Source organism: Opisthorchis viverrini, assembly GCF_000715545.1.
Source record: "Opisthorchis viverrini unplaced genomic scaffold opera_v5_293, whole genome shotgun sequence".
NCBI classification, from domain to species: Eukaryota; Metazoa; Platyhelminthes; class Trematoda; order Opisthorchiida; family Opisthorchiidae; genus Opisthorchis; species Opisthorchis viverrini.
In genome coordinates this window covers 114166-131101 of record NW_008751951.1, presented here as the reverse complement: position 1 = coordinate 131101, position 16936 = coordinate 114166, and the positions used below count along the sequence as shown (strand labels likewise).

General features: G+C 44.3%; 1 protein-coding gene across 1 annotated transcript in view; it reads right to left on the bottom strand.

Annotated features, from left to right (window-relative positions):
• T265_14923 (hypothetical protein) overlaps positions 1 to 16936 on the bottom strand; it is a gene marked incomplete at both ends in the record, with an annotated part of 26282 nt that overhangs the window by 5929 nt on the left and 3417 nt on the right. The window contains 8 exon segments of the mRNA XM_009175800.1: positions 910 to 1060; positions 1066 to 1247; positions 4642 to 4812; positions 7795 to 7890; positions 10287 to 10364; positions 12571 to 12684; positions 13737 to 13884; positions 15519 to 15601. Of these exon segments, the coding sequence (XP_009174064.1) occupies positions 910 to 1060; positions 1066 to 1247; positions 4642 to 4812; positions 7795 to 7890; positions 10287 to 10364; positions 12571 to 12684; positions 13737 to 13884; positions 15519 to 15601 (1023 nt within the window).

The following is a 16936-nucleotide window of genomic DNA, read 5'->3' as shown; positions in this document are numbered from 1 at the left end:
GCACTGAGGTCCGACCACCACGTCAGGGTGTCAGCTTTAGGTCGGGCAGCTACAACCACCGTACGACGAGTACGCGGTTCTTACAGCTGACAATAATAATAATAATAATAATAATAATAATAATAAATGACGATTGCTGTGCCACTTGTAGGATGGAGCTCTTAGTCAGATGGGTGATGGATACTAAAGCCACTGAGTTATCAGATTCAGGATTTTGATCATTCCATACAAATTTATAGACCGAATACCGTTCCGTGACTCCATTTTGCGGATGTAAGGAACTGGGCGAGGCCAATGAACTGCTGGTATACAAAGAGCAGACTTCCCTCACTCGTACATTGATTACAGCGTCTTTGACCATATATTCCTACCGCATCCATGCGAGCACACATTCACCCATGGTATACCAACCCAGGAAGAGTGCAGTCATGACTCCAGCGAATAGAGTTTATTGATTACCATACTAATTTAGACGATGATAACCATGTTGTGAAATCCGAACGGACATGAGAATTCTCCTGAGAAATAACATCCCCATAAAGGTAAATTCATCAAAAATGTACTCAACAGTCGATGTTTCCGATGTCAAGTTGTCAATGCCCACCAAGTAGACCGTTGCCGGGTTTAGTTATTGAGGATTATCGGCGTGACAATGTTAGACAGTTTCGTGTTCAGCGAATGCTGGAAGGCGCCAAAAACCAAAAAACGAACTGTGGTCCACGACACCCCGTACAGTTTATGGGGATCACACGTGGATTCACATGCAGAGTGGAGCGAAAATCCGAAATAGTATTCGTTAATGATAAACGCTAAAAGCCGGATGCACGCCGCGCGTCTCATTTTCACGTACACTGACACACTAAGTGTCTGTCTCATACTGCGATCTGACTGACGACTGTTTTCACCTACCTCGATGCGGTCAAGGTTACTGGAAAATCTTCGATACGCTTCTTCGGCAGCCGACAACCTTTTGTCGGCGGTGTTCTGCTGCTTCTGCCGTTGCTGATGCTTTTGTTGCGTTTCCAGAATCGGATCAGCAGAGACTGTGTTGCTCGGGTTACTTACACCGCATATTCAAAATCTTCCAAAGAACCTAAACGGCTCTCGTGTTCTTTGAGTACTTTGGTAATCTTACTCTCCAGCTGTTCGGAGGACGCAAAGTTTAACGACCCGATCAGACGGCAGGAGATGATCGAACGAGTAAGAGGGTACAGGAATTTTGTGGAGTGCAACTCACCAGTGGCGAGCTGGAGTGGAGAAAAGGGAGATATTCGACGCGGGTTTGGAAAAAATATGACACAGTGCGAGGTGGACAAATAAATAATTTATTGACTGTTTTCCATCGAACCGATGCATTCGTACGGCAGGGATGTATCAGTGCTGAACGATGAAGTTATGTTGTTGGTGTTGATGATGATGATGATGGGAATTGCATCAATAAAGTCTAAAGTCTGAATTTTCAGGACAGATTGACTTCATATGAAGGGTGATGTCTCCAATGAGGCGCTCAAACCATTTCGTGTTGCTAATACTCCACACGTAGCACAGAAAGGGGGGACAATTCACAAGTTATGTGAGCCTTTGGCATGGAAAGTCACCGCTCGAAGAGCCGGCCAAAACGTAATCACGTGACTGAAGAATGAGTGGCGCCATATCCTGTAAACGTGCGAGTTGATCACAGTACTGAGCAGTTGCTACTGGTGGTCCAACTGTTAAATGAAGTAAGTGAGAGCTAGGAGATCACGGGTTCGAACCAATTTCGAATTTCATGAGGTACGCACTGCTGATGATTTCCATTAAGGATGGAACAGCTGTACAGCGCTTCTTGGTTTTTTAGCCTTGACTGTTCTCATATCTTTCCTAAATCTCCTTCAGATTATAGTAAGCTGTTTCCAGTTCGTTAATTCAGCGCCTTGATCACGTGACGAATGAGTGGCGCCATATCCTGTAAACGTGCGAGTTGATCACAGTACTGAGCAGTTGCTACTGGTGGTCCAACTGTTAAATGAAGTAAGTGAGAGCTAGGAGATCACGGGTTCGAACCAATTTCGAATTTCATGAGGTACGCACTGCTGATGATTTCCATTAAGGATGGAACAGCTGTACAGCGCTTCTTGGTTTTTTAGCCTTGACTGTTCTCATATCTTTCCTAAATCTCCTTCAGATTATAGTAAGCTGTTTCCAGTTCGTTAATTCAGCGCCTTGAGCTTTATAGATACTCACACCACTGGCTGAATAACTGGCCCTAAGCGGAGTTAACTTCGCCCCGTGGAGTCTTTTCTTTGAACTACCGAAGGGCCGACTGCACTCGGTTGGTTACTATACGGGCTGTGACTAGATAGGGTGGGAGCGTTGATGAACAGTGCATCGATAACTTAACCCGACGCTTCACCTGATAAAGTCTAAAGCAGCTGTTCGAACGAGGCTCCAGCCTCTTTCACCTAACCAACATTATATGTCTACTTGATATTAAAATATGGAAAAATCTAATGTGCCTGTATTATATCCCAGCTCGTCCCAGCGAGAAAAATGTCTGCGTCGTAGGTACCTATGGGTGGCTCTCATGGGGCCGCAAGCCTGTCTCACAAAGCTCCCCTGTCTCTCACTCGATGAAACGAGTTGGGAAGAGATCTTTAGTCGTGAAATCCAACCTTAGCAGACCCACCTTCATGATCTCAGTCGCAAACTACTCGTAGGAGAGGTGAATGGGGACCAACCTATCGCACGCGGTCGGTTGAGGTGGACAGCCCTACCTGGGTTGCAAACTAATTGGTAAATGTCTTAAATGCAGTTTTATTACTTCGGTGTGGGGTTTGTAAGTAAAAAGAGCACGATTTACCTAAAATATTAAACACAGGACAGTAATTATGACAACTCCCTTTTTGTTCACCAATCAACGACTAAACCATGTACAAGAATCTGTCATTGATCAATATACCTCACCTGATGTTTCTACCCAGGTTGAATCCATTTCATCATTAAGGCTTCACTCTTAAGCAATGCTTTAATCATGTCTGAAATTTACTCTAACCCAAATTCTGAGTATGCTGGCTGTCACCTGGTCTCGATCAGATGAAAAGACATTGTGGTGCATACACACTTTTCTCAAGTTCATATTGATGCTTCACCTGGAAGTTCATTATTCATGCAGTGAACATTCTCGAATCTACCCTAGGGTTTGTGTCCGTCAAGTGAACTTTGATTCTGTTGATCCACTGTTTTAGACAAGCTGACAGGTTGCAGAAAGCGTGTGAATGAGAGGTCAATCATGGATAAGGTCAGCATAGGAAATTTGTTCATGTTGTTAGTTGGAAATATGGAACATATTCACAAGGGCTTATTTACTGTGACGGTGACCCTACAGAGGATATATTATACGACCAGCGAGAGTGACCTTTATCAAAGAACAAATTACTGACATTTGGACATCACCGATGCGGGCAGGCAAGCATTGATCAACTTGTCGTTTTTTCCGTGGTTAATGCGAATGTAATGCATACCCTGCTGCCTGCGTGTGCGTTACGATGTCTTCATTTTTTACCCGACCTTGGGACTGGGTTGTCACGTGGAATTTGTCATGCTTGAGACGCCTTTCATTACTCAGCACTGTCAGCTTTGCTAATGCACGGGAGCGTCTTATGAATAGCCACCGATTCAGCACAGTGCCCAGGCTCAGTTACGTCGAGATTTTGCTGGATATGCTCAAAGTTAACCATTTGTTACTCAGCTGATGCATGTGGCGCAACTGCTGCGTCACTATCCTGTTTATTACTCGCGAGTCTTGTACCCAGTTGGACCAGCACGACATACAGCACGTGACAAAACTCAGTCCCAAGGTTAGATGCACACAGTGTAACACATACAGGCGACAGAACACGATGAAATTCGCACCAATCACAGCACATCCTACAGTAAGTTAACCGAGCTTTGGCTTGCCACACTAATAATGTTTCGAACTAACTCATCTGTTCCTCGTTGGAGCCGACTTTCGGTGGTCGAAACATCGGGCAAGCGCAATCAATATGTCCACTGTCTAGCCACTAACGTTTATCATTCATACTGAGACACATGAGAGATGTTAGAGTGATTTAGGCTGGATATATGGGTACGAGATACTTCCAAGGAGAAATTCAGGAAAATACATCAAAACTGTAGCGTACAAGATGGCGTCAACGGTACAGTTCTGTCATCTTATTGATATTAAAGCCACAGATTTCCACTTAAATTACGTAAAAGAATAGGACATTCTTCTCACTGACCACTGCCAAAGTGTTCTTTGATCTGTGCTGAAGATCTTTGTGGATCACATGAACAAGCCTGGGTCTGACTACCAGACTACAGTGAACCGATCCAAAGTAGGTCGTTTTGATGCGTAGCTGAACTTTGGGATAGAATTTTGCCCCAGTGCGTTCGCAACGCAGACTCACTAACCAACGTGTTCATGAGCCAACCTCAAAGAGATGTGACTTTAGCAGTTAAAGTTCGGTACATGGTAACAAATTTGTCTTTTCGGGGGGTTTGGCGGACGTTAAGCATAAGTATTTGGTAAATGCCTGCAAATGCACAGTCCAGAGATTTACGCACAGACAGGGGGCAAAACAAGGAGATAAAACAGGGGAACTTGGTTTGATTCTGACTCACTTTGGCCCTTCCGTGTAAAAATAGCTCTGTCCCCGGTAAATTATCCAGCAGCGTGATGGTCAGGGCCCTTTGTTGTTCCGTCAGGGCCAGTAAACAGGCAACGACGCCGACAACCAGGCCAATCGTCACATCAAGAACGAGTGTGACCACGAAGGTGATCATGAAAAGGAACTGAAACAGCAAAGAAGGTTTAATTCGTTTGTCTAATGTTGTCTGGTTTCCCCCCAGTGGTCTAGACACCTACACAAGATGTTCATTGCCAAAAGGTGAGTGAATGTGAGTGGACAGCACAGTTGCCCACCTCAGAAAACACTGTACTGTCCCATCCAGATAGAAAGCCTCCAAAACGCAGTTGGCGCAGGCATCTCGGTTCAAGAGTAACGAGTCAAGCTTCATAACAGTTAAATAACAGTTGGTAGCGTGTCGAAATATCTGTGGCTCGGGTAAGTTTATTGGCGTTTGATCAGATGTCCGTTGATCTTTTCAGCGACCTTGCCAAGTGACCTGCAAACGTTTTGTCACTATACGGACAGACAGCAAAGATCACAAAAGAATGCTGCCTCCAAATTGGCCACACGCGTTAAGGGATAATAGGTGTAATAGATATCTAAACGCACGCAAGCAAAGAATGTCTTCCCAACTTCTCACTAGTGACATCCCTGTGTATGGCGACGAAATGTTTGCAAGTTAATTATCAACCACGGCGAAAAGATTACCAGTTACCCGGTCAACAACTAATAACTAAAGTTCTCTAGATGTCCATTAATGCAATTAACCTAAAGCATTTTGGGTATAAACCAGTGGAGGCAACAATCATCCAGTCCAGTGAAGTAAACTACAAAAGGCGCGAGGTAAAAATACTGCAACAAGCATAGCAACACATGAAAACGACCGCAAGTTCCATAGCTATAACAGTATAAGTTTGGAGAGGACTCCTCAGCAGTCCACCGCCGATTTTGTCCTTCTTGGGACGAACCAGGACTATAAGTGTCAGCTGAGGTGGATTACTGTAAAAAACGAACTAGATGAATTTTGGATGATGCATAGGCCGGTTGGAACAACAGACAGCCGGCATCCCAGATAGCTTTATTTCAAGGTCTGCTGAGAAACTTGCCTTTCCTCAATAGACGAATGCACTGATGGCCAGCTTAGCTGGGTGGTACACTGGATTTTAGATGCACTATAGATAGAGTCCTAGAATACTGAGATTTTCAAGTAAACCTTGGTCAACCTACGCCCCAGTCTGTGCTGAAAACTCGTCATCAAAAGAGGATTTCAAGCCCGCGATCCTACGACTATACCTGAAACCTAAACGGCTCGACTGCGAGCATTTGATCACCGGTGTAATCGACTCGCACTTAGGCAGGGTGGCGTGCCTCTCAACCCACTCAACCTCACACTGACGAGGTCACTTCAGTCGGTGATGAAACGCTTGTACTCCAACTGTGAAGGTCGGAGAACAGAACAACAGCCAATAGTGTCTCTCAGCCTTCAGCCACGGAATTAACGCCGAGTGTAAACTGGTTCCTGGAATAACGACTTCTCAGATAGAGGTTCCACTCATCGCTTAACTTCATCCCGAAAGTTAAGCCATTTTCAACTGGTGATCGGTAGGTCGCAGGGTCAAAACTCTCTTGAGTTTCGTAGGACGTGTTCAGCTAACGATTTCCAATGACGGTGAAACAGCTGTACACTGCTTCTCGGCTTTTCAGTTTAGATCGGCTTCACTGACAGTTTGGAATCTCAGTTGAAAATCACAGAATCTCCTCAACGTATCACCACTGGCTAACTTGTGGTTAGGTATGATATATTACTGGGATCCTTCAATCTTACGGTTCCGTTGATGACGCCCCCCAGTGGTGGCTACGCAGCCGGAATGATGTTTCTCCAGTTGACAAGATTCCCTATAGGTTTCATGATAGGAACTGATACATCGTTTATACTAGATGTCAATTAAACGGGAAAATAATCAGCATTTTCAGGGGGTCTGTTGTTTACTATAATCTAAAATTGAATATTCAGTGCAAAACCCATCTCATTTTACTCAATACCGGCGAAGTTGGTTTTGCTTATGCAGGTAGTACAGTTTGGTCGGTCAGCTGAATATCCCGCTCACACAGAATAAATCCACTGAGTGTCTACTACATGAACAAAGTGGGTCCACGTAACACAGTTTGGTTATACACCGAACTATACCAGCCGTCTGATCTTATTGTTTTTTGTGGAACGATCTGGTTTTGAATAGTGAAGATTGCTAGGAACTCTGTGAAGATAAATTATATGTAACTGCCTCCCTCCCCGCCAATTTAGCGCAAAAATATCAACCAACTGGTTTTAGAAGCTTTTTGTGTTTGTTTCCAAATGCACTGTCGCTCGCCCCCCCGCCAGCGCAAAAATATCAACCAACTGGTTTTAGAAGCTTTTTGTGTTTGTTTCCAAATGCACTGTCGCTCGCATCATTCTTCTCTCCAGTGCGACCAGTCAATAGTTTCGCTTTAGATTGAGCGTTTAGGACAGAATTTCACCTCCAGGGTAGGAACTGATGAACTGCATGAATGCCAAGCACAATCATATGGAACATAGCTATCGTGACCTCTGTGAATGAGTGGTCCCAACTGCACTTAATTCCTGATTACGAGACCAATCTAATCACGGTGTGGTTCATGGTTGCGTTGGTTTGGACATGTTTTACGCATGCCGAACCATCGTTTGCCGAAGAGAGTACTGTTTTCCATGCCCAATTCGGAGTGGCGTAAACAGAGAGGTGGCCAACCCATGACCTGGCAGAGGAGTATGAAGGAGATCACGAAACGCTTGGGTGCTGTCGGTGCTACTCGCCTTCCAGGATGAGGACCGCGTGATCCTCACTGTGCCTGGTTGGAGACACTACAAGATACGGCTGCCAACCGATGTCAGTGGCGTTCTTGTAGTCAGTTTCTGTCCAGATTGCCTGAATGAATGTCTGGAGGTGTAGCCACCTCTGAATGATTGTGTTAAGCTAGCACTAAGTCCCTCCCCCATCCACCTTTATTCTTTTCTTTACAATAAGGCTTTCAAATAAGTCATGGCTGTACGGCAGTGAAGCATTGGTGTTGAGCACTGATGTCATGCTGCCGTTGATGAGTGGTTCAATATATAGGGTACCAGACTTACGAAATCACGTTTGTAGGTGCGCCAAAGCTTTGGAGTATGTGACAGATGAGCAATAATGTTCTTCAGTGCGACCACAATAATAGCGGAGAGGACGCACTGAAAAGAGGAAACAAATTCGGCGTCGGTCAGTGTTACCTCGCGCAAGAAAGGGCTGACGCAAAAAAACATTGGTGATGACAGATGACCTTTCAAGAACAAAGATGTACGTGATTATGAAAACCCATTCTGTGAGGCAATAAATTGTTCGGTAAGAAATCAGCAAAACGGACAAATTTTGTCCCACACTTGTGTACTAGCACGTGTCTGTGTGTAAATGTGCCCGGTTGACCTGCCTACCCGTTTGCTGGGCTTGTCATAACTTGGTCTCTCAGGCTCTCCGTGTAACCGTACAAAAAACCAGAATCACGAGACTGTCCTCGGGAGGAACGACTGCAACCAACACTAGCGAACGAACATTCCACTCGATGTTGCTTGGTCTGCGGACCTTGACATTGCACTGAGCCGATAGGTGACAGACTTGTGCACTTGTGCACACTACGAATGTCCACAGTTGAGGTTTGGTTCATAACTTTACCTTTGTGTGAATAGTACCGTAGACTTTCAAACCGGATTCCTCCTTTTGATATTCGAGACCGTCAAACTACATGTCACACAAATTTCCGCATCGAAAACTTCAACAATATCTCACCAGAAAATAAGGGTGTGAATAGTAGACTTTCAAACCGGATTCCTCCTTTTGATATTCGAGACCGTCAAACTACATGTCACACAAATTTCCGCATCGAAAACTTCAACAATATCTCACCAGAAAATAAGGCCCCCTGATAGGAAATAAGTGGATTCTATAGGTTGAAAAGAGCCAATTAGTTAATTTTTCTCTGGAGTGCTCTTTAAAAGGTTTGTTCAAAAAAAACTGAACACAACCAGCTCCTGGGCAATTTGATTACAAACGTTTCGTCACCAATCGAAGTGACATCATCAGGGGTTGTGCTACGCACAACTACACACTGATGATGTCACCTCGATTGGTGACGAAACGTTTGCAACCAAATTGCCCAGTTCAGCGAACAAGCCAACGACCATCTACGCTACCTGAACTACCGACATTCTCCTCTATAGACAACCAGCTCCTTTTGTAAAGTGGGTTTTTTAAAGAAGAGGTGTAGGCACCTCGGAATGATTGTGTTAAGCTAGCGCTAAGTCCCTCCCCCATCCACCTTTATTTTTTTCTTTACAATAAGGCTTTCAAATAAGTCATGGTTGTACGGCAGTGAAGCATTGGTGTTGAGCACTGATGTCATGCTGTCGTTGATGATGATGATGACAGTGTGGTTCAATATATAGGGTACCAGACTTACGAAATCACGTTTGTAGGTGCGCCAAAGCTTTGGAGTATGTGACAGATGAGCAATAATGTTCTTCAGTGCGACCACAATAATAGCGGAGAGGACGCACTGAAAAGAGGAAACAAATTCGGCGTCGGTCAGTGTTACCTCGCGCAAGAAAGGGCTGACGCAAAAAAACATTGGTGATGACAGATGACCTTTCAAGAACAAAGATGTACGTGATTATGAAAACCCATTCTGTGAGGCAATAAATTGTTCGGTAAGAAATCAGCAAAACGGACAAATTTTGTCCCACACTTGTGTACTAGCACGTGTCTGTGTGTAAATGTGCCCGGTTGACCTGCCTACCCGTTTGCTGGGCTTGTCATAACTTGGTCTCTCAGGCTCTCCGTGTAACCGTACAAAAAACCAGAATCACGAGACTGTCCTCGGGAGGAACGACTGCAACCAACACTAGCGAACGAACATTCCACTCGATGTTGCTTGGTCTGCGGACCTTGACATTGCACTGAGCCGATAGGTGACAGACTTGTGCACTTGTGCACACTACGAATGTCCACAGTTGAGGTTTGGTTCATAACTTTACCTTTGTGTGAATAGTACCGTAGACTTTCAAACCGGATTCCTCCTTTTGATATTCGAGACCGTCAAACTACATGTCACACAAATTTCCGCATCGAAAACTTCAACAATATCTCACCAGAAAATAAGGCCCCCTGATAGGAAATAAGTGGATTCTATAGGTTGAAAAGAGCCAATTAGTTAATTTTTCTCTGGAGTGCTCTTTAAAAGGTTTGTTCAAAAAAAAACTGAACACAACCAGCTCCTGGGCAATTTGATTACAAACGTTTCGTCACCAATCGAAGTGACATCATCAGGGGTTGTGCTACGCACAACTACACACTGATGATGTCACCTCGATTGGTGACGAAACGTTTGCAACCAAATTGCCCAGTTCAGCGAACAAGCCAACGACCATCTACGCTACCTGAACTACCGACATTCTCCTCTATAGACAACCAGCTCCTTTTGTAAAGTGGGTTTTTTAAAGAAACGGTTACTACCAGCATGTGGTTCAAGGCACCGAATGGTGGTCCCTTCTGAGAGTGGTTTCAGTCTTTGTTGCCGAGTCTAAAACACACTTACCGTTGGAGTGACGGAAAAGTACGGTCCGAGGAACAGCAATACAAAGATGACTAGTAATCCACTTGGAATCCCACTTAGCTGGAAAAGAAATGGAAAAAAGGTCCACTCATATCAGGTTGCCAATTCATACCGCTGAATACTCCTGACAACGAATCTAGTTGTTTATCAACAGAATGCACAGAAAATCACGGACGCCCACGGACGACGGGTCACTTTGTTGTTGACAAAGACTGGCATTGTGCTTCATGATAAAACGGTTACTTACACAAAACAGGAACACAACTTGAGGACACACACACAACTCGAAGCCGAAAAACGAGAAAGATAAGACGGCCCAGGTAAAATAATAGTAATAATAATGAGGACTCGTTCCTCTTTGCACAATCTAAACCAACATATCGAGACTTAATGGCTCGCCCGAAGGCCATGAACCCCAAGTGTCGCTGTGATCCGTACCGGCTATGGTCAGTTTAACGGAATATGAAACGAAGAAAGCCAGTCGCTGCGAAGTCGCCTGATATCAAACACGAACCAAGCAGTTCCAAGTCATTAGACAAGAAAATAAACAGCTCATGTGCACATAGTATTTTTTAAAAAGTGAACATGCTCACGCGTCCTCTTAGAATTTGGTGGGTATTCACAGACCATTACACTGCACTAGACGAATACTGCAAAGAAGTTGTACAATTTCCGCAATAAACTTCACCCTCCATCAAACGGGGGGCGGAGCTACGATACTGGCCCTAGACTACTTGCACCGTTCATCAGTAGTATCCATCACTACGCGAGTAAAATGGTTAGCAAGAATGTTGTAACCCTTAAAATAAAATAGAAAATGAAACTCTTGCTGGACGAATCACATAACCTTGTGCACTCAACTCAATTGCTTACTATCATAGAGGAGCATATTTTCTTGATGTAACGGACTACTAAGAAGTTGCTGAAAACTCTTGGACAGTCCAGATTGGTTTCGCTTCACGAAGCTAATCAGGTAGGCACAGTCACCATCAACCTTATGACCTATTCTAACACCAAAGTGTACGTAACTGACGAAATATGTTCGTTTGCTAAGTACATCAGTGTTAAAATGAGACCCAAATGCATCTCACACCTAAGTTATTTTCCGGATGAATATACTGCCCAAAGGTCCCTCAATTTCACTTGACACAGTATTCAAAATATAGCAGTAAATCGTCTTGATGGGAGTATGTGTTTCTTTGGAGTAGCTATTCTCGCCGACAAACTCCCGTCAGGACATAATCAATGGATATTTCATGCCAGCCTAATGAGACCAATAAAATGGAGCCAGACACTCCAAAGGATAATCTAGAACACGGAGGAAAAATAAATTTTGTTGGTGGCGTAAGAACATTTGGAAGTTTCCAACAAAGATTTCGTTCCCTATGCCAAACTAATTTAGGTTGAGAAATCAAGAAGCACCGCACAGTCATTAAATCCTTATTAAAAGTATTCAGCATTACACATCCCACAATTGCGCACTCCATAAGATAACTGAAACTCTCATTTGAGAAGTCATCACTCGAGCAACCTGCCAATAGTTGTCCAAACTACGTGGATTCAGTGATGAGTAGTACCACATCCTCTCTAAATGCTAAATGATCACAGTGGTGATCAGCCGCTCGTGAACGAACGGTTAAATGCCCGAACTACTAGCCAGGAGTTCGCAGGTTTCAAACTCCATGGAGTTTGGTTCTGCTGCTGATTCCCAGTGATGATGAAATGGATGGACAATGCTTTTTGGCTTTTCAGCATAAATTCGTTTAACTCCCCAAAATTACCCATTGTTTGTTTCTCTAATCAGTTTGGGCTCTGTATAGACTACTACATTTGAGGGTCCAGAGGATTTGTCCCACCAAAGGATAAAATCAGAAGAAGAATCACAGAATCGACCGATTAATGGATGCCAGGAACTCCTAGTAGCTGCTCGCGTGGCTGTTGGTCTGCGTGAATTGGGTGTCTGTCGAAATCCTGTCTTTGAACTTCCATAAGGTACTCAGCCTGTCAAGGACTAAACGCAGTCTCTGATCACCGCACGACTAAAAGTGGGGTATCCTGAGGGCGTTCCGGACCCATTGGTCGCGAAGGCAGCTGCAAGATAAAACACCGAGGTGTGAAGATCGGCCCAGTCTGTGGGAGTTCTCATGAAGTAATCAACCTATTCAGACGTTGAGAAATGTTATCGAATACACTGAGAATTCCACAACCGCTTCTGATACCGAACAGAACTGAACAAAAACTGGAAGATGATATAAGTATTACATACAGTTGTCTTTACACCGGCTCCCTCAAGTACCATACTTCGAGAAACGCTACTGGATGGGGCGATACTCGAGAAGAAGGAAGCGATGAGCGAAATCACACCGAGTGATGTGAGCTCCTGGAAAATTAGAAGAAAGGTGAATACAAATCTTTTTAACAATAACTTACTTAAATGATGTAAAAAGTCATGAAAAAATGATGAGAGTGACATGCGCAGACTAGTGTGAGAATTTTCAACAGGTGAAGCTAGCCTTAACAGACATCTACAGCCACCACCCAGACAATCTCGTACTGAACGAGGTAGGTAGCTAACGTGTGATGTTTTGTAACATGAGTAGTTTGCACTAACGACAACCCATGTGAGGAGAAAAGGCCTTAACCGCGAAACAGCAGAGTAAACGTCCCATATGCATTTTGTTTTTGAGAACTGAACATCCTCACGCGTCTTCTTGAACTTTCTTGGATATCTATTGACTATCACACAGTCGCAAACGAATGCCGCAAAGCAGTTCCACAAGTTCCGTAATAAACCCCAACTTCCATTAGATGCGAGGCGGCGTTGTGAGAAAACGACGTACTACTCGCACGCTACTACTCAGTAGTATCCGCCTTTACACCCATAGTTTTCAAATTACATCTGTAATTCCAACTCAAGCGTCTAAGCCCACAGTCCCCATTTAGTTAATACTTTCTTTGTCCGGTCAGGCGCTGGGCCCGTTCAGTAGCCAATACACAAATAATGAAAAAATGATGCTGTTTCTCACGTCGGACGCTTTCACTTATCTGCCTAACATTAATTAGCAGGCTTGAGTTGGTGGGGTCGTTGATACTTTAAGTCGATATCTCCCACATCCAACTTGTCTTCTGTCTCAAAACTGCTATCGCTTATCAAGACTGGCGAAGGAAGACGTGGTATTTTAGGTTCAAAATCAGTCCACTGAGTGGAAGTCTTGATCAGCTGGTTAGAATGCAAGTGGTGTTATCAGTTAACGTTATGACTTAGAGATCCCCATTTCCGGAGGATCAGTCGCTAAAATCCAGCATGCGGAAATAGAAATATCTTATTGTGGCTGTAGGATGACAATGCTTTCTAGTGGCGACTGTGACCCGGCTCAACAAACCTCCGCACTTCCAAATTTTGCTGTTCGTCAAACAATCAGTGGTACTTACGTGGTTATAGTCAATATCTTGTTTGTACTTCATGGCGAACAATTTGACCAACGATATCGTGAGGAAGGTACTCGTGAAACCAATTATGATGGCATCGGTGACCATTGGAGACATCAAATTCCATTGTGGCACGCTGATCGGTGGCATCCTGAAACAGGGACGCAGTCAAATTCCATCATTACGCACAGAAAACATAACTAGAATGCTGTTTCGTAAACATGTGCACGGTTCGCAAGTAAACTGTGTCCCAGAAACGTGTGAACTGGCATATCTTAACCCACTTCAACTACGGTTTCGAAAAAGCTGGTGCACGCCACACCGTAGTAAAGAGGATGGGTACTGTATATCCAGCGTAGGTGCGGCCCAACATCCGGACGTAGCACACTGACGGATGAATTAAATTGCCAGTCATGCAGATGCTATCACTATTTAGTTCTGGCTGGCTCCCACAAAGCAATACCCCGCCCTATCATGAGTATCCTGTCTGCCCAAGCATCATTCCAGAAACTAAGGGAGTTATCGCGCATGATTTGTCATTCACTGAAACTATTCGTTGTGGATCGCTTTCTCCCGAAACCCGTTGGTCACGGTAACAGTTTAACATGGGACGGTTGGTAGTGCGTCGTCTTTCCAACATGACATTTGCGAAGCGAATCCTTTCGGCTCTGCGTGACTTGGTGTAGGTATTTGTTAAGCACGTGACTCAAGAGAACGAATCATTGTAGCATGATGAATTTAGATCTCCTGAAAACGAAACAAGCTCTCTATTGCTCTCCCGTATCATCGTGTCCATTCGCATGTATGCCTGCACGCCAAACTTCCATTCTCATCTTCGGGAGATGCAACTATACTGATTGATAAAAAGTACGATATGCTGAGTGACAATCTTGCTACCGATTTGAGAACCTGTACACATGCATGTTTTCACCCCTGTGATATTCACTGTTTCCCACTTGATTAAAACTGGAACTGCGGCTGTCGCTTCCATGATTGCAAGACCGATATAATTGTTTCTGGGCGTGGCATTGCCCTTCAAATTGTTCGCTGGAAATCCCCTTTCTCTGCATTTTTTGAACGTAATTATTTTGTGCTCACCCGGACGCACTGAAGAGTAATGCTGAGCAACTTGCTTAAGTTAGTTAAAAAGCCCTCTGGTTTAAGGACCATTAAGGCCTGGGTGTATACCTGGTTGATGGCCTCCGATAACGTAAAGGCGACTGTGCAACAGCTTCTTGACTTTGGTTTTGAGGTCGACACAAATCAACCACGGAACACAGATTAATTTATCACATAATTGAGGTTAAGGTGGCGAGGGTTCAGTGGGCTGTTGTGATAGCATCTAATCCAGCTGCCGTTACACCCACCTCGAACGTTACTTGAGAGCCTCTGAATACTGTTTGAGATCGTCTCCATGGGACTGTCAACAGCTGTCGAGCTATCACCTCAACAGCTGAGGCGGCTCTTCCAAAAACGTTTGGTTTTCTATGACAAAGTTTTTCTGGAGCTGGGAATTCTGCCGTAGACCTCGTTCCAGATCCAAAGGGCGACAGGTTTCGATGTACCAATTAGGGCTAACAGAGCGTCATCGTGGGCGACTTTATGACTGCTGGCAGCGGTGTGCTACCTTGACCAAGATTAGCGTTTGCCGCTTGGCGTCACCAGAACGATGGTCACACTGTTCAATCTTTTCGGTCCTTCAGACTATCATATCATTGCCATCACTTGTAAGGACAACGTGCCACAAAAAACTCTGAATATTAGTATGAACGAGATTAAACCTACCCGCTACTAATACTGCCAACGATCGTCACGTTGTGGTTGTCCTGAAGCTCAACAAAGTGCGACACAACTGTCCCAATCGCGACCTTTTGACGAAGAGGAAAAGGAGATCGTAATATACTCAAGATATTAATTCATAATCCGAATGAAAAGGACAACAAAAATTTTGTGAATACGCTGCCTGCATTCCTGTCGGTTTAGGTTTTAACCTAGTGAATGGAAGGACCTCCAATGCGGAGTGGTTTGTTGTCCAACAGGAACTAACCGGTTGCAAGCTATTCGATATCTAAGTAAGAATTACGGTTGCACTGAATATTTGAAAATGGAACATTGTCAAATGTTCCGTTCAACTTTCCTAGACTTTCTTGGGATACTAAACAATAGCCAACAAGCACTGCGAAGCAATTTCATACTTTTTGCACCTTGCATCAGATGCGGGGACACCGCCTTGACACCTGACCAGACAGTAGTCACATGCTTCACTAGGGATATACACCTTTTCACTGGCACTAACCGAAATCCCATCTCACCCACAACTCTTCGAGGAAGAAGTCAAATCTGCACTCATTCTCTGATCATTGAAGTTCTAGGTCTGTAACCACGTCCAGCCAAGTTTACATCTCATCCGGGTAACCTAACTTTGTGTGAACTAAATTGGCCTATCCGGTTGGTATCATCAATTTAGTGACCAAGCCACAGTGAAAAACACAGAACATATTGGACAACTAATTACCCACATGATATCTCCAGTGAAAAGTACGCCTGATACATGAGAAGACCTCACTCAGCTCCGTGCAATATAGGAACGCAAACTCAAGCAAATGGAGGCCTGTCCATATGAACGTAGTTCACTGAGCCACGAAGCTGAATAACGGAGACAGTCATCATCTCCTCACAGATCACCAGTCGATGGTGTAACCGACATGGGACTCTGACATGGTCACACGTAAACACCTCACATCGGTTGACAGTAAAAATAGGTAGGTTTTAGGGCTAAAACCATTCACCTATTTACGAACTAAGAAATTTGAATACACCTCTGAGTTGCTCATCACACTTCAGATCAACAGTTCAGGCCCGCGCCATGATACACTGTTTCACGAGGTCAAGCTGATCATAACAGACCTTGCCCGACTGTATCGAAAGTACCTTCAAAACAAACTCTTGTAGACTGTTATGTATCTGAACGGGTACGATCAACTACTATACACGACTTGAGAACGAGCGTACGATCCCCAGCTATGACACAAGTCCAACCACTACTGGCGCAAAGAATAGAAGACCGGGTTTTCAGAGGAGGCCTTTTCCTGCCTCAAAAGCAGAGTATAGCGGGATATATATATATGGTCGTTGGCTTGTTTGCTGAGCTGGGCAATTTGGTTGCAAACGTTTCATCACCAATCGAGGTGACATCATCAGTG